Raw genomic sequence first — 12,722 nt, forward strand, 5'->3', positions numbered from 1 at the left:
TGATTGCCCATCCTGGAAATTACTTTATATAGTTCTATATTTAATTTCCTATGTATATATTACCTTTCCCTCCACCAAAAATGTAAGTTCCTTGAGGGCAGGAAGTGTTTAATTTTTTAATGTTTTGTTCCCAGTACTAAATCTAGTGTCTGGAACATTATAAATATTCAATAAATGTATGTTGAATTGAATGTTTGCACCTTTCAATCCTTAAGTTGAGAGTAAGAAGTGAATTCTAACTAGTTTCTGTTCTATCCTCCAGGGGCATCTTATTTCTTTTGTTTGTTTTTTTTTGTTTGTTGTCTGTTTTTTGTTTTTTTTTTTGGAGGGGGGAAGGCAGGGCAATTGGGGTTAAGTGACTTGCCCAAGGTCACACAGCTAGTAAGTGTGTCAAGTGTCTGAGGCCTTAACTCAAGTCCTCTTGACTCCAGGGCTCCTGCTCTACTCACTTCGCCACTTAGCTGACCTGACATCTTATTTCTTTCTTTAAACTTAGGAAGAGTTTGTGGGCCTGAAATTCAATCTATCAATAAACATCTATTAAGCACTTACAATGTGCCAGGAGCTAAGCTGAACTCTGGGTATATGAAAAGATGCAAAAGACAGCTCGAGGAGCTCACAATCTAATAGGGGAGACAACAAAATTGGGGATTATTTTATTTTTTGCCTTTTTTTGAATTGCTTCGTACATAGTGGGTGCTTGATAAATGCTAGTTGACTATTTGACATCTTAAATTTCTTTGGTTAATTAAAACAATATGATGTAGCTCTGGCTTCATTTCCATTTTGGAGCATTTCCCTGGCTGTTATGATGGAGTGAAAGACCTTGCTTAGTCAATGGAGGGTGATAGAGAAGAGGTTGGGAATAAGAATGAAGGAACCCCCCACCCATCTGAGACCCATGACCACAGATGTGAAACCCTTCATCTGGCATCTGTTTGTGTCACATGGCAACCAACTATAAAACAATAACATAGCTAGCTATACAATAATACAACTAGCAGTTTACGTAACTTTACAAATATTATCTCATTTGATCCTCACCATAGTTCGGGGTGGGGGGAGATAGTTGCTATTATTATCTGCATTTTATAGATGAAGAAACTGAGGCAAACAAAGGTTAAGTGGCTTGTCCAGTGTCACACAACTGTTGTCGAGGGCCAGATTTGAACTCCTAATTCCAGGTCTGGTTCTCTATCCACTGTGCCACCTAGGTGTCTTGAAATAAAATAGAAACCTCGTATGCTCCTAAGATGATTCTTCTTTTTAGCAAATTACATGTTTTTAATTGGTCTGATCACAGTTTCTGTGGCTTCCTCTGAAACTTAGTTCACCTTTTCCAGTTTCCTTGGTCATTAATGCCTTCCCCCTTAGGTTACCTTCCATTTACTCTGTATATGTCTTATATGTTGGCTCCTCTGTTAGAATGTAATCTCCTTGAGGTCAGGGACTGCTTTTTGCCTTTCACTGTATCCTCCTCTCTTAGCACAGTTCCTAGCACATAGTAAGCACTATAACAATAAATGTTAATTGAACCATCTTCTCTATTATGGTTGGCCAGTCTTGAGGTCAGGAACCACAGAAAGAGATGAAATATGCTGTTTATGAGGACTCAACCCGCAAAGATGTTCTCATTGGCAACATCCTTAGACTACTTGGTCTAGGGACGGGAAAAGTGGGGAATTATGTGCATGTGGTGGGGAGAGGGGCAAGTTTCTCAGAAGCAGTGATGGGCTAAGCAGGCCAGGCCAGCTGGCCCAGACAACTTTCATGGCCTGGAGGTGGTGGTGGTAGAAATGGAAGAGGCTGGGGATTTCTGGAGGACACCTTTCATTTTGGAAAGGTCCCTAAACCAGTTTCCCAGGTATAAAAAAACTAGATAGGTTTCTGGACCACGGAAATGGTCATTTAGCCTAACTTCTGCAATGTGTTTTTTTTCCTTATTAGGTTTTCTAGAAGATGAGATGAAAGAGGAGATTGTGATCCAGATACCTGAGAAATCCCCACAGACACCTCTGCCTAGGGAAATGATTGACCTTGAGGTATATTAAGGCTATTCTAGGTAAAAGACTTCTGTCCCCTTGGGCATTGATATCTGGGCTGATACTGCCTCATTTACTGAATAAGCCGAGGAAAATTGGCAGTCTTCTATAAAGTAGAGTGAACTTAGAAGCCACCTAGTCCTTTTGCAGATAAAGAAACTGAGGCTTAAATAGGTTGTGACTTGCCCAAGACTATGTCAGTAGTAAATATCAAAGGTAGGATTTGAACCCAGCTTCTCTGCCCCTAGAGCCAGTGTATGATTTCGCATATTGACTGTATCCATATTAGATGAACTCTCCTTCACTTCCCCCCAGCATGGGAAAGGAAATCAGATTAATTTACTTGATGTATGGTTCAGGACAAGGGCAATGAGTTGGAGAAACAATGTAAGGGAGGGGTGGGGAAGGGAGACCTTGTGGCCTTTGACAGTGTCCCGCTAGAGAGTTCTGAGTCTGTTTCTTAAGAAGGATGGGAGAGCTTCAAGGCAGGAGGTAGAGACCCTTTGCTGTGTGCCAGAGATTGTTCTGACTTCTGCTGCCAAAGCTGGTGGCCTTGGCATCAGGAAGAGAACTAGGGAATGGGAAGGAAGAATCTTGGCTCCAACTGAGATGGAGTGGACTAGATTCAAGAGAGTGGAGTTTCCATGCACAGTGAGCTTAAGACAAGACTACGTGGCAATAGGACAAATAATAGATCTGACCGTCCCCTCAGTGTTTGATCCTGGGTCTTTCTCCCCTGGTGTTGTCATACCTTCCTGGAGGGTACTTCCTCAATCTGTATTCCCAGGGCACACTCCTCAATATTTGCCCTAGGTAAAAATATTGCCCCTTAGGACGCCAAATAAGATTCAGCCATCTAGCTTGACTATCGCAAAAGCTTGTGGTGGGTCTGCCTGCCAAGTGTCTCCTTACTCCAATCCATCCTTCATTCAGACACCTAAGTCTGATCATGTTGCCTTAGTGTCCCCTGCCCCCATCCCACTCAATCAACTCTACTTTCTTCCTGTTGCCTCCAGGATCAAATACAAAACCCTCTGTTCAGTCGGTGTTATGAAAGCCCTTCATAACTTAGTCCCTTCCTACCTTTCCAGTCTTTTTATATCTTACTTCCCTACACTTACTCATCTATGCAATGACGTTGGCCTCCAGGCTGTTCCATGAATAAGACGCTCCATCTCTCAACTCTGGCCATTTTCTCTGGCTGTCTCCCAGGTCTGAACACTCCCCCTCCTCTGCCTATTGGTTTCCCTGGCTTTAAATCCCAGCTAAAATCCTACTTTCTACAGGAAGCCTTTCCTAACCCTTCTAAATTCTAGTGCCTTCTTTCTTTTAATTATTTCACCTTCTTCCTTTTAATTATTTCCTATTTATCTTGTATATAGCTTGTTTGTATATATTTGTTTACATGTTTTCCTCCCTGTTAGATTGTGAGCTCCTTGATGGCAGAGAGGATCATTTGCCTTTTTGGGGGGGGGGGGCGGTATCCTCAGCACTTAGCCCAGTGTCTGGTCATAGTAGCCCCTTAATAAATATCGATAGACTCACTAGCTGTGCTGTACCAGAGGAGGCAACCCCTAGTTTTCTGAGAATGAATTTGGGTGGTGTAAGGTAGGGGTCAGAATTCTGAACCTAAAGCTAGGAGGAATTAGAATCAAATTCTTACCCTAGATTCACAACTCTCTTTCCTCCTCCTTAAAATGAAGATAATGCTTAAATCAAATGAGCTATTATATCTAGTGTCATAGTGAACTGTTATTATGGATCTTTGGGTTCGTAACTGGAGTGAGGGTAGGATGAGGTCCGTGAATGGTGGAAGAGTATTCCATGGAATTTACTCTGGGTAATTCAGCATGTATGCAAATGCACATGGTGTTTCTACGTTTGAATCTCCACCTCTATTGTTGGTCAATTTTATGTTGAGTTATTCCCAAACCTTAGTTTTAGTTTTATATCAAAAAGTGTAATTTAGTGAATAGAGAGCAAGAAAGCAACTCCTCCAAAGGAAGAGCAGGGGTCAAGTACTGAATCTGATACATGCTGGAGGTGTGACCCTTGGCAAGTCACTTAACCTCTCACTGCCCCAAACAACTGTCATGATTATAAATTGTGAAGAATGGGTCCATCTGCCTAGGAAGAGGGAATTTCTCAATAGTACCCTACACTGTTGAAATCATAGGTCCAATAAAAACATGTCTGTTTTTACAATGTTTGTAAAAACTGCTTGCTTACACACTCTCTTTCTCTCTCACACATGCACACACACTCACTCCTAAAAGTCTTAGTGCAGTTTGAAATGTTGTAATCAAATCTAGAGTAAATTGTTCTTTGCTTTTCAAATCTTGAAATAAAGCCATTTGCCCCTCCCTAAGGGTAGCTAGGTGGCACAGTGGATAGAGTACCAGGTCCGGAGTCAGGAAGACTCCTCTTCCTGAAATCATATCTGGCCTCAGATACTAGCTTTGTGACCTTGGGCAAGTCACTTAACTCTTTTTGCCTCGGTTTCCTCATCTGTAAAATGACTTGGAAAAGAAATGGCAAACCACTTCCGTATCCTTGCCAAGAAAATCCCAAACAGGGTCACAAAGAGTTGGACACAACTGAAAAAAGATGGACTGAAAGTAGCTTGAGGGAGGTGGCTTTGTCCTTTAGTTCTCTGTGGTTCTTAACTTATTTCTACCAAGATTGTCCAGAGCACTTGTAAAGTGGTTCCCCCTTTCTTTTTCTTCCCAAGATCATTCTGGAAAAGCTGGAGGGGGAGCTTCAGGAAGCCAACCAGAACCAGCAGGCTCTGAGAACCAACTTCTTGCAACTAACAGAACTCAAATATCTCCTGAAGAAAACTCAAGACTTCTTTGAGGTGAAGATTTGGGCAGGAGTGATCAGAGGGATAAGAGTCTATTTGGCACACTGGTCAATTTGCTTTAGAAGGGGAATAAATCACTCCCTGTTTTTATACTCCAGATTGCTGGGGCAAAGGAGGGAGAGGGGTAGTTGATTAGGAAAAGGGGAAGCAGCATTGAATGGTGATAGGATTACCATTTCTTGGCCTGATGGAATGTGTCCCAGAAAACGGGGTAGAAGGAAGAGAGTCTATCAGGTGATAGCCTGAATGGAGTGGAACTCTGTGTGTGCTAGACACACACAAACACACCTTGGGGGCAAGGTAGGTCCCCTGGGACCGCAAGCTTGGACTCATTTCTTAGAGTGGAAAGTCTTTTGTGTGTGTGTGTGTGGAAAGGAGTAACAAAAGAAGCAGTTTTTTAAATTACATATAGTAGAGTCAAACATAAAATTTAAAAAGAAAATAAAACTAGAGAGGAGAGAGAAAAATAGAAGAAAAAACCCAGGGGGACAAGAAAACAAGAGAATGGTATGTTGTTTTATTTTCCTCAAAAAAACCCCCACAAAACCAAAAACAACTCACGAAACCAAAAACAAAGAAACCAAGCATGGAATAACATCACAGAGAGAAAATTTGTGGTACCTACATTTCCCCCTGCTGGCCAAGAATTTATATCTATGTTTTACTGGAAGAAATGGCAAGATTATAAAGCCCAGGGAGAAATAGAAAAAAAAAATCACTAAAATAGATTTGAGGATAGGAACGAAGGGACGAGCAAGGCTAGACATTGCTGAGAAATACAGCATAAAACTTCTGCCTTCTATTTCACTTCTAAATCTCTTTCTATTCATTTTGGATGGTACAGTGAGGATAAGCACTGGATATATGATGTCCAAAGACCTGTGTTCAAATCCTGCCTTTGTTACTTCCTATGTGACTTCAGGCAAGTCACTACTCTGTGAAACCTCATTTTCCTCATCTGTAAAACAAAGGGATTGGATTGTAAGAGACCCTCTGGCTCTCATCCTATGCCCTTCACTTGCTTGTACTTTCTGTCATAGATATGGGATTACCTATGGGAAACTTTCATTTTAAGTGGAATGAATGCTTTAATTGACTTAAAATTGTTGTTATTGTTAAGTCATTTCAGATTCTCCATGATCCCATTTGGGGTTTTCTTGACAAAGATACTGGAGTAGTTTGTCATTTCCTTCTCCAGCTCCTTTTACAGATGAGGAAACTGAGGCAAACAGGGTTAAGTGACTTGCCCAAGGTCACACAAGTAACAAGTAAGTGCCTGAGGCGAGATCTGAGCTCAGTAAGATGAGTCTTTCTGACTCCTGGTCCAGCACTCTATGCAATATGGTGCCATCTAGCTGCCCTGACTTAAAATGACCACCTTTTAAATTACTTTTTTAATTACTTAACAAATACCACAGATAAATGTTAACATTTTGTGTTGCTTTCGCATTACAAAAAAAAAGCTAACATGATGCAATAAATTTAGTTAGACAAATGTTTATTAAGTAGCTAATATATACAAGGTATTGTTTGGGAAAAAAATTAAATTAAAAAAAAAAACTAGTTACAGCATCTTAGATACTAGAGCAAGAAGGGAGCTCAGAGGCCACCCAGCCCAACCCCCTCGTTTTAAGGAACTGAGGCCAAGGGGGTTAAGTGACTTGCCCAATTAACAGAACAGTAGGCATCCTAGGTGGGATTTGAACCTAGAGCTAGAGCCAATATTCTTACTCTTTCCTTCCAGAAGCTTAGCGTCCCCTAGTAGATATTCTCTCATTTTATCCATCTCCATGATTTGGGTAGGACAAAGAGGACTATTCCCACTTCAGGTTACATGATTTTGCATAATGGCAAGTAGAGGACAAAATCTTAGATTTTAGAGCCCAACCCCCTCATTTTACAAATGAGGAAACCAAGGCCCAGAGAGCTTTAGTCATTTGCCCGAGACCACGCAGATCTGAACTTGAATTCATGTCCTTTGACTCCAAATCTATCTACCATGTTGCAGTTCTAACTATTATTCTGACTCCGAATTCTAGCACTGCGTATTATATGAGGCAGGCTCATGCAAGCAGGTGCAGCGGACAGAGGGCCAGGCCTGGAGTTAGGATGACCCGAGTTCAAATCAGACCTCAGGCACTTTACTAGCTATGTAACCCTAGGAAAGATACTTAACCTGTTTGCTCCAGTTTCCTCATCTGTAAGATGGGGATAAGAATAGCACCTGCCTCCCAGGGTTATTGTGAAAGGCTTAGCACAGTGCCTAGCACATAGTAGGTGCTACATAAGTGTTAGCTATTATTATTTATGTTGTTACGAGACTAAAACATTATCGCTGTCAAACTAGCCCAGCTGAAACGTGTTGGCATCTGAGGGAGCAGAAAAAAAAACAATGTTCAGGTTAAAGCAACATGTGTAAAAGGGTGCCAGGTTTGGAGTCCCACCCCCCAGCAGGGTTTTCGTTAGGAAAGAATTGGGAAGACAGCAAACAACAGAGCAGTCAGACGCTTTAAGTCTCACTACCTTTAAAACAGTTAAGAGATGCTGCCTTTAAGGTCATTTTAAAATACGTAAATTCAACAGATTGTGTTTTGACTTTCAGACCGAAAGCAGCTTAACTGATGATTTCTTCACTGAAGACACCTCTGGCCTCTTGGAGCTCAGGAGCGTCCCTTCAGCAGTGGCTGGGAAATTGGGGTCGGTACATTGCCTCTGCCCATGTTCATGTCCTCAACACCTCCTTTAATTTTGCTGTATGAACCGGGGTTACTAAATTCTCTTTCTATGTCCACGTTCTTAATGTTGTGTTCTCAGAGGGAGAATCAGATAGGGCAATACAAAGCCATCGTATAGCGAAGAAATGAGTGACAGAAGACGCTGTTCCCGGGTTGAGGGAGGGGGTAAAAATGCTGGATTTGGAAGTCGGGAGCCCTGGGCCTCAATCTTAGTTTCAGTGCTTATTTACCACCTTGTGCAACCTGGACCGCGTCACTTCTTCAACACAGTTGTGTAGCGAGAATAAGAAGCAGCCTGGAGTGTTGGAGAGAGGGCTGGTTGTAGAGTTGGGATGGCCTGGAACCAGCTCCCACTTCCGACCCATCCTAGCTTGGCAACAGACAACTCACTTAGCTAACTTCTTGGTACCCTGGGCGAAGAGCTGCTGATCTGTATCTGGGGAGGGAGATTTTTTGCACTGATCGAAATCACAGGCCAGACCTTGTATATTTACGGATATACTAAAAGTCCTAGTACTAAGGCCGGTAGGTGGCCCAGTGGCTAGAGAGCAGCACATCTCAAGTCATGAAGATTTGAGTTTAAGTGTGACCTCAGATACTAACTAGCTGACTAACAAGATGCTTATCTTCCGACAGCCTCGGTTTCCTCATCTGTGGATGAGGGTTGTGAAGATAAAATGATTTAATATTTATAAGTTGCTTTGCAATATGTAAATGCTAACTATGATTGTTTTAAGCTTTTAATAAGAGAAAAACTCATTAAGACTTTGGGGACAACTTTTCTATGAGTTATAATGGTGGTGGATATTGGTGGGTTGTTGTCCTTCGTTCTTGAAGAAGACCAAAATGATAACACCATGCTAGAGTCATGTTTTGATGTGTCCAGCTGTGGCTGATCAGACCAATACCCAAGGGCTGACTCTAGAACAGGAAGGCAGAGGGCCTGTAAGGACCTTAATCTGACCCCGCTTCTACTCTTTATTTTTCCATGTCTCTAAAATATAGAATGTTTCCATATAAGGCACATCCAGTTTTGAATGCTGATTTGTGGATGCAGGTGATCATTTATATGCTTGTCCAGCAAGAATACTTGTTGGCATCGGTCAGTCAGCATTTATTTAGAGCCTACTATGTGCTAGGTATTGTGGGGGCCAAATGTGTCATTACACTTTTTGCAATGCATTTAAGGGTGGAAAAACATTATTCCAAAGGTCCATTGTGTCTCAACTTTTGGTAACAATAGACTTTTCATATGCCAAATGGAAAAAGTTATTGAGGACCAGTAGCACAAATTCAGAACTGACCCATGAACACGTGTAATCATTTCAACGTGAAGTGAAATTTTGTGGAGGTTTGTAACGGAGATCATTTGGTATGTTTAGGTAGACAAAGGGTAGGACATAGACACATGCTCACTGGAGTCATTTTAGGTGTGAATTAGTCTCAAAAACATATACTATAATGACCCATGATCATAATTTTTACTATAAGTAAGTATTTGGTTGCTAAAGCTGGTAAATATATTTTTTACCAATCTTCTCAGAATATGAGAAGAATCCTAAGAAATAGAATGGAACTAGAATTAGCCTGGGTTTTGGAGAATGGGACAACATCTCAAGAATATGTTTCCCTGGAAATTTTGCAAAATTGACCTCCCATTTTATAGATGGGTTACTAAAGTCTCATTTACTTCCTTGGGTCACAAAATAACCCAGGAATATATACACACATGTGCATATACACATGCACATACATAGGTACATAAATTTATATGTATATGTCATAATAATTAATGCTTGCATAGAACTTTCTAAAATATATATTTTATTCCCTCCCCCAATTACATGCTAAAACTATTTTTTAACATTTTTTTTAAAGTTTTGAGCTCCAAATTCTGTCCTTCCCTTCCCTCCCCCTCCCCACTTTGAGACAGTAAGCGATGAGATATTGGTTATATATGTGCAATCATGTAAAATATTTCCATTATATAGAACTTTTTAATTTAAAAAATATTTTCTTTCAAAACAACCCACTGTATTAAGACTCTTAGCAGGTGGTGGAAATGTCTCCATTTTATAGATGAGGAAACTGAGCCTCAGAGAGGCTAAATGTTTTGCCGAAGGTCACAGCTAGGAAATGGGAGCTAGGTGTCAGTGTTTTCCTGATGTCATACCCAACTTTATGCACATTCTCATCTCATAGACTATTTCCTGCATGTAGATATTACATCTCTCTATGGCTCCCCCATACTTGCTTAGCTTAAGTGACTTAGGAAAGTTTTGTTCTTAACTCATTTCTCAGGTTCACAGCTGGTGTCATAAACAGGGAGAGAATGGCTTCCTTTGAGCGTCTTCTGTGGCGGGTTTGCCGAGGAAACATCTATCTGAAGTACACTGAACTGGACATTCTCCTTGAGGATCCTGTCACGGTGGGTATCTTGGGCTGTTTCGGCCCATCATCTCACTCTCCTCTACTGAAGGGTTATCTTTCTAAAACACTGGGTTTATATGTCGAGGGAGTCAATATTTGCTTTAATAACATTTTTTTTTCTAAAAGTAAATGCTGTTCTTGTGAATTCACCATCTCTTCAATCTTTACAAGAAATTTACTCAAGTTTCTAAAAAATAAATATTAAACCTAAAACTTGAACAAACTGTTATCAGGTGGCAGAGATGATATCTATGAGTTTTAGTGAGTCAGGAAGACTCGAGTTCAAATCCAACCTTCAATGAGCATTTATTAATTACCTACTATGTGCCAGACACTGTGCCAAGCACTGCAGATATAAAGAGAAGCAAAAGACAGCTCCTGCCCACAAGGGAATTAAATGAGGGAAACAACATGCAAACGAATATATACAAAGCAAGCGCTATATAGAATAAATAGGAAATAAGACACAGGTGCAAGCCTGGACAAATTACTTCAGTAACTTCTCCTCTGTAAAATGGAGATGGTAAAAATAGCACCTAACTCCCAGGCCTGTTGTGTGGAGAAAATGAGATACTCATGAAGCTTTGCAAGCCTTAAAATGCTATATAAGTGTTAATTAATATTGTTATTATTAGGTGTTTGCTATTTTTTTTTATGTCAATCACAGTGCCACGGCCACCCCTTAGACTAAATTATCTTTTAGAGTTAGACCACTACCAAGATTGACAACTTTGAAAATTCCATCATCTCAGCATGGCCTCCTATCCTATTTTCTCTTTCACTTATGCTAAATTCACTCTTCGTCTTTGCAATAATAACTGGTTACTTGACCCATCCCTATTCTCAATTTCCCCCCCTCACATTTGATTACATACCCAGCCTTGACCCTGTAGCCACCCCTGGATTATTGTACCAGCCACTACCGAGATTTGATAGACCAAACCCAAAATGTTACACCACTTATCAACGTGAAATTCCTTGTTTCCTGACCTTTGTGCTGTACCCAGTCTGAAATCCTCATGGTTGGGCAACCTGCACCATCTGATTTCGCCATTCCTGCTCCAGGACTGCTTAGCACTCCTGGAGCCAGTGAGGAAAGGAAGTGGATTTTACCCATTACAAATTTATGGTGCATAGCTTCAGATGGGTCTTTGCTGCTGTTGGACAATTTTACGTTTTCTTCTTTCCTCACTGATTTCCTATCTTCCCCAAAGTGACTATTAAACTTTTTTTATTGGTATCTTTTGTTTATATCCCATTTCCCATTATAGTTCTTCCCCTCATTTCTTTATAACTAATTTTTTCAGTGAGTAGAGTACTGGACCTAGAGTTAGGAAGACCTGAATTCAAATCTGGCTTTGGGCACTTACTAGCTATGTAGTCTTGAGCATATCTGCCTGCCTCAGTTTCCTCATTGGTAAAATGGGGATAATAATGACAATTACCTCCCAGGGTTGAGGATAAAAATGACAGAATATTTGTGAAATGCACTGCAAATCTTAAAGTGCTACATGAATAAATACCAGCTATCACTATCGTGCTGTTATTGTTAAACTCTGTTAACAAGAGAATACTGTAGTTTTGGTTTACCTGGCTTTGAGGTGAAGCATTTGACAAAGTTGGGTGTCATTCCTGTAGACAAGATGGAGAGCTGTAGGACAGACAGCAAGGGGAGGATGGGTCATTGCGAAGTGATGGGGATATCCCTTGGTAGTTAGGGTGTAAGGAAAGAGTGCCGACTTGACCATTTATACGATTTTGGGACTGCTCACTTTACATATATTTGTTTGCACGTTGTCTCCCCCATAAGATTGTAATTGTATTCTTGAGTGCAGGGATGGTCGGTCTTTTGCCTCTTTTTGTATCCCCAGCACTTAGCACAGTGCCTGGCACATGCTTAATAAATGTTTATTGATTGATTAATCTGTAAAATGAGGGTGTTGGATTTCATTCTATGGTCATACAATGGAAGGAGATCTCTGGATCTGTGAAGGCATAGAGAATAGAGGGCTGGATGTGAAGTGTAAAATCTGGGACCAAATACTGCCTCCGATACTATTAACTCTACTAGGCTTCACTTTTATTATGTGTAAAGTAAGATACTAATAAAAACTGTAGTTTTTACCCCTCAGAGTTGTCGTGAGGATCAAATTTGATTATAGATGTAAAAGTGTTTTGCAAATCTTAAAGTACCATAAATGCTGGCTCTTCATTTATGTTGGCTCTATGCTGTTTAACATTTTATCCACATCTTAGACAAAGGCACAGATGGCATACTTAGTAGTAATACCTAGCATTTATGTAGTACTTTGAAGTTTGCAAAATGCTTTAGAAATACCTCATTTGATCCTCACAACAACTCCATTATCACCCCCATTTTATAGTTTGAGGGAAACTGAAGCAAACAAGAGTTAAGTGACTTGCCCAGGGTCACACAGCTAGTAAGTGTCTGAGGCTGGATTTGCACTCAGGTCTTCCTGTTTCCAGGTCCAGTACCTATCCACTGTGCCATGTAGTGCAGTGGATACTGTTAGAAATATACTCACATTGTCTAGGAATAAGCAAGACTCGTTGGGAAGTCAGGAACGTTTTAATTATAATTTATATTTATTCCCCCTGAATAAATAGGTACCTCCCCTGAACAGAGTACAG

General features: G+C 40.6%; 1 protein-coding gene across 3 annotated transcripts in view; it reads left to right on the plus strand.

Moving 5' to 3' along the window:
- Nucleotides 1–12,722, plus strand: part of ATP6V0A4 (ATPase H+ transporting V0 subunit a4) — a 65,356-nt gene that overhangs the window by 15,744 nt on the left and 36,890 nt on the right. For all 3 annotated transcript variants that reach the window (XM_036760227.1, XM_036760228.1, XM_036760229.1), the window contains exons 4-7: nt 1,948–2,042; nt 4,774–4,899; nt 7,508–7,602; nt 9,942–10,068. In XM_036760227.1, coding sequence (XP_036616122.1) covers nt 1,948–2,042; nt 4,774–4,899; nt 7,508–7,602; nt 9,942–10,068 — 443 coding nt within the window. The remainder of the gene's footprint in view (nt 1–1,947; nt 2,043–4,773; nt 4,900–7,507; nt 7,603–9,941; nt 10,069–12,722) is intronic.

The sequence above is a fragment of the Trichosurus vulpecula genome, chromosome 5 (assembly GCF_011100635.1).
Source record: "Trichosurus vulpecula isolate mTriVul1 chromosome 5, mTriVul1.pri, whole genome shotgun sequence".
Classification (NCBI taxonomy): Eukaryota; Metazoa; Chordata; class Mammalia; order Diprotodontia; family Phalangeridae; genus Trichosurus; species Trichosurus vulpecula.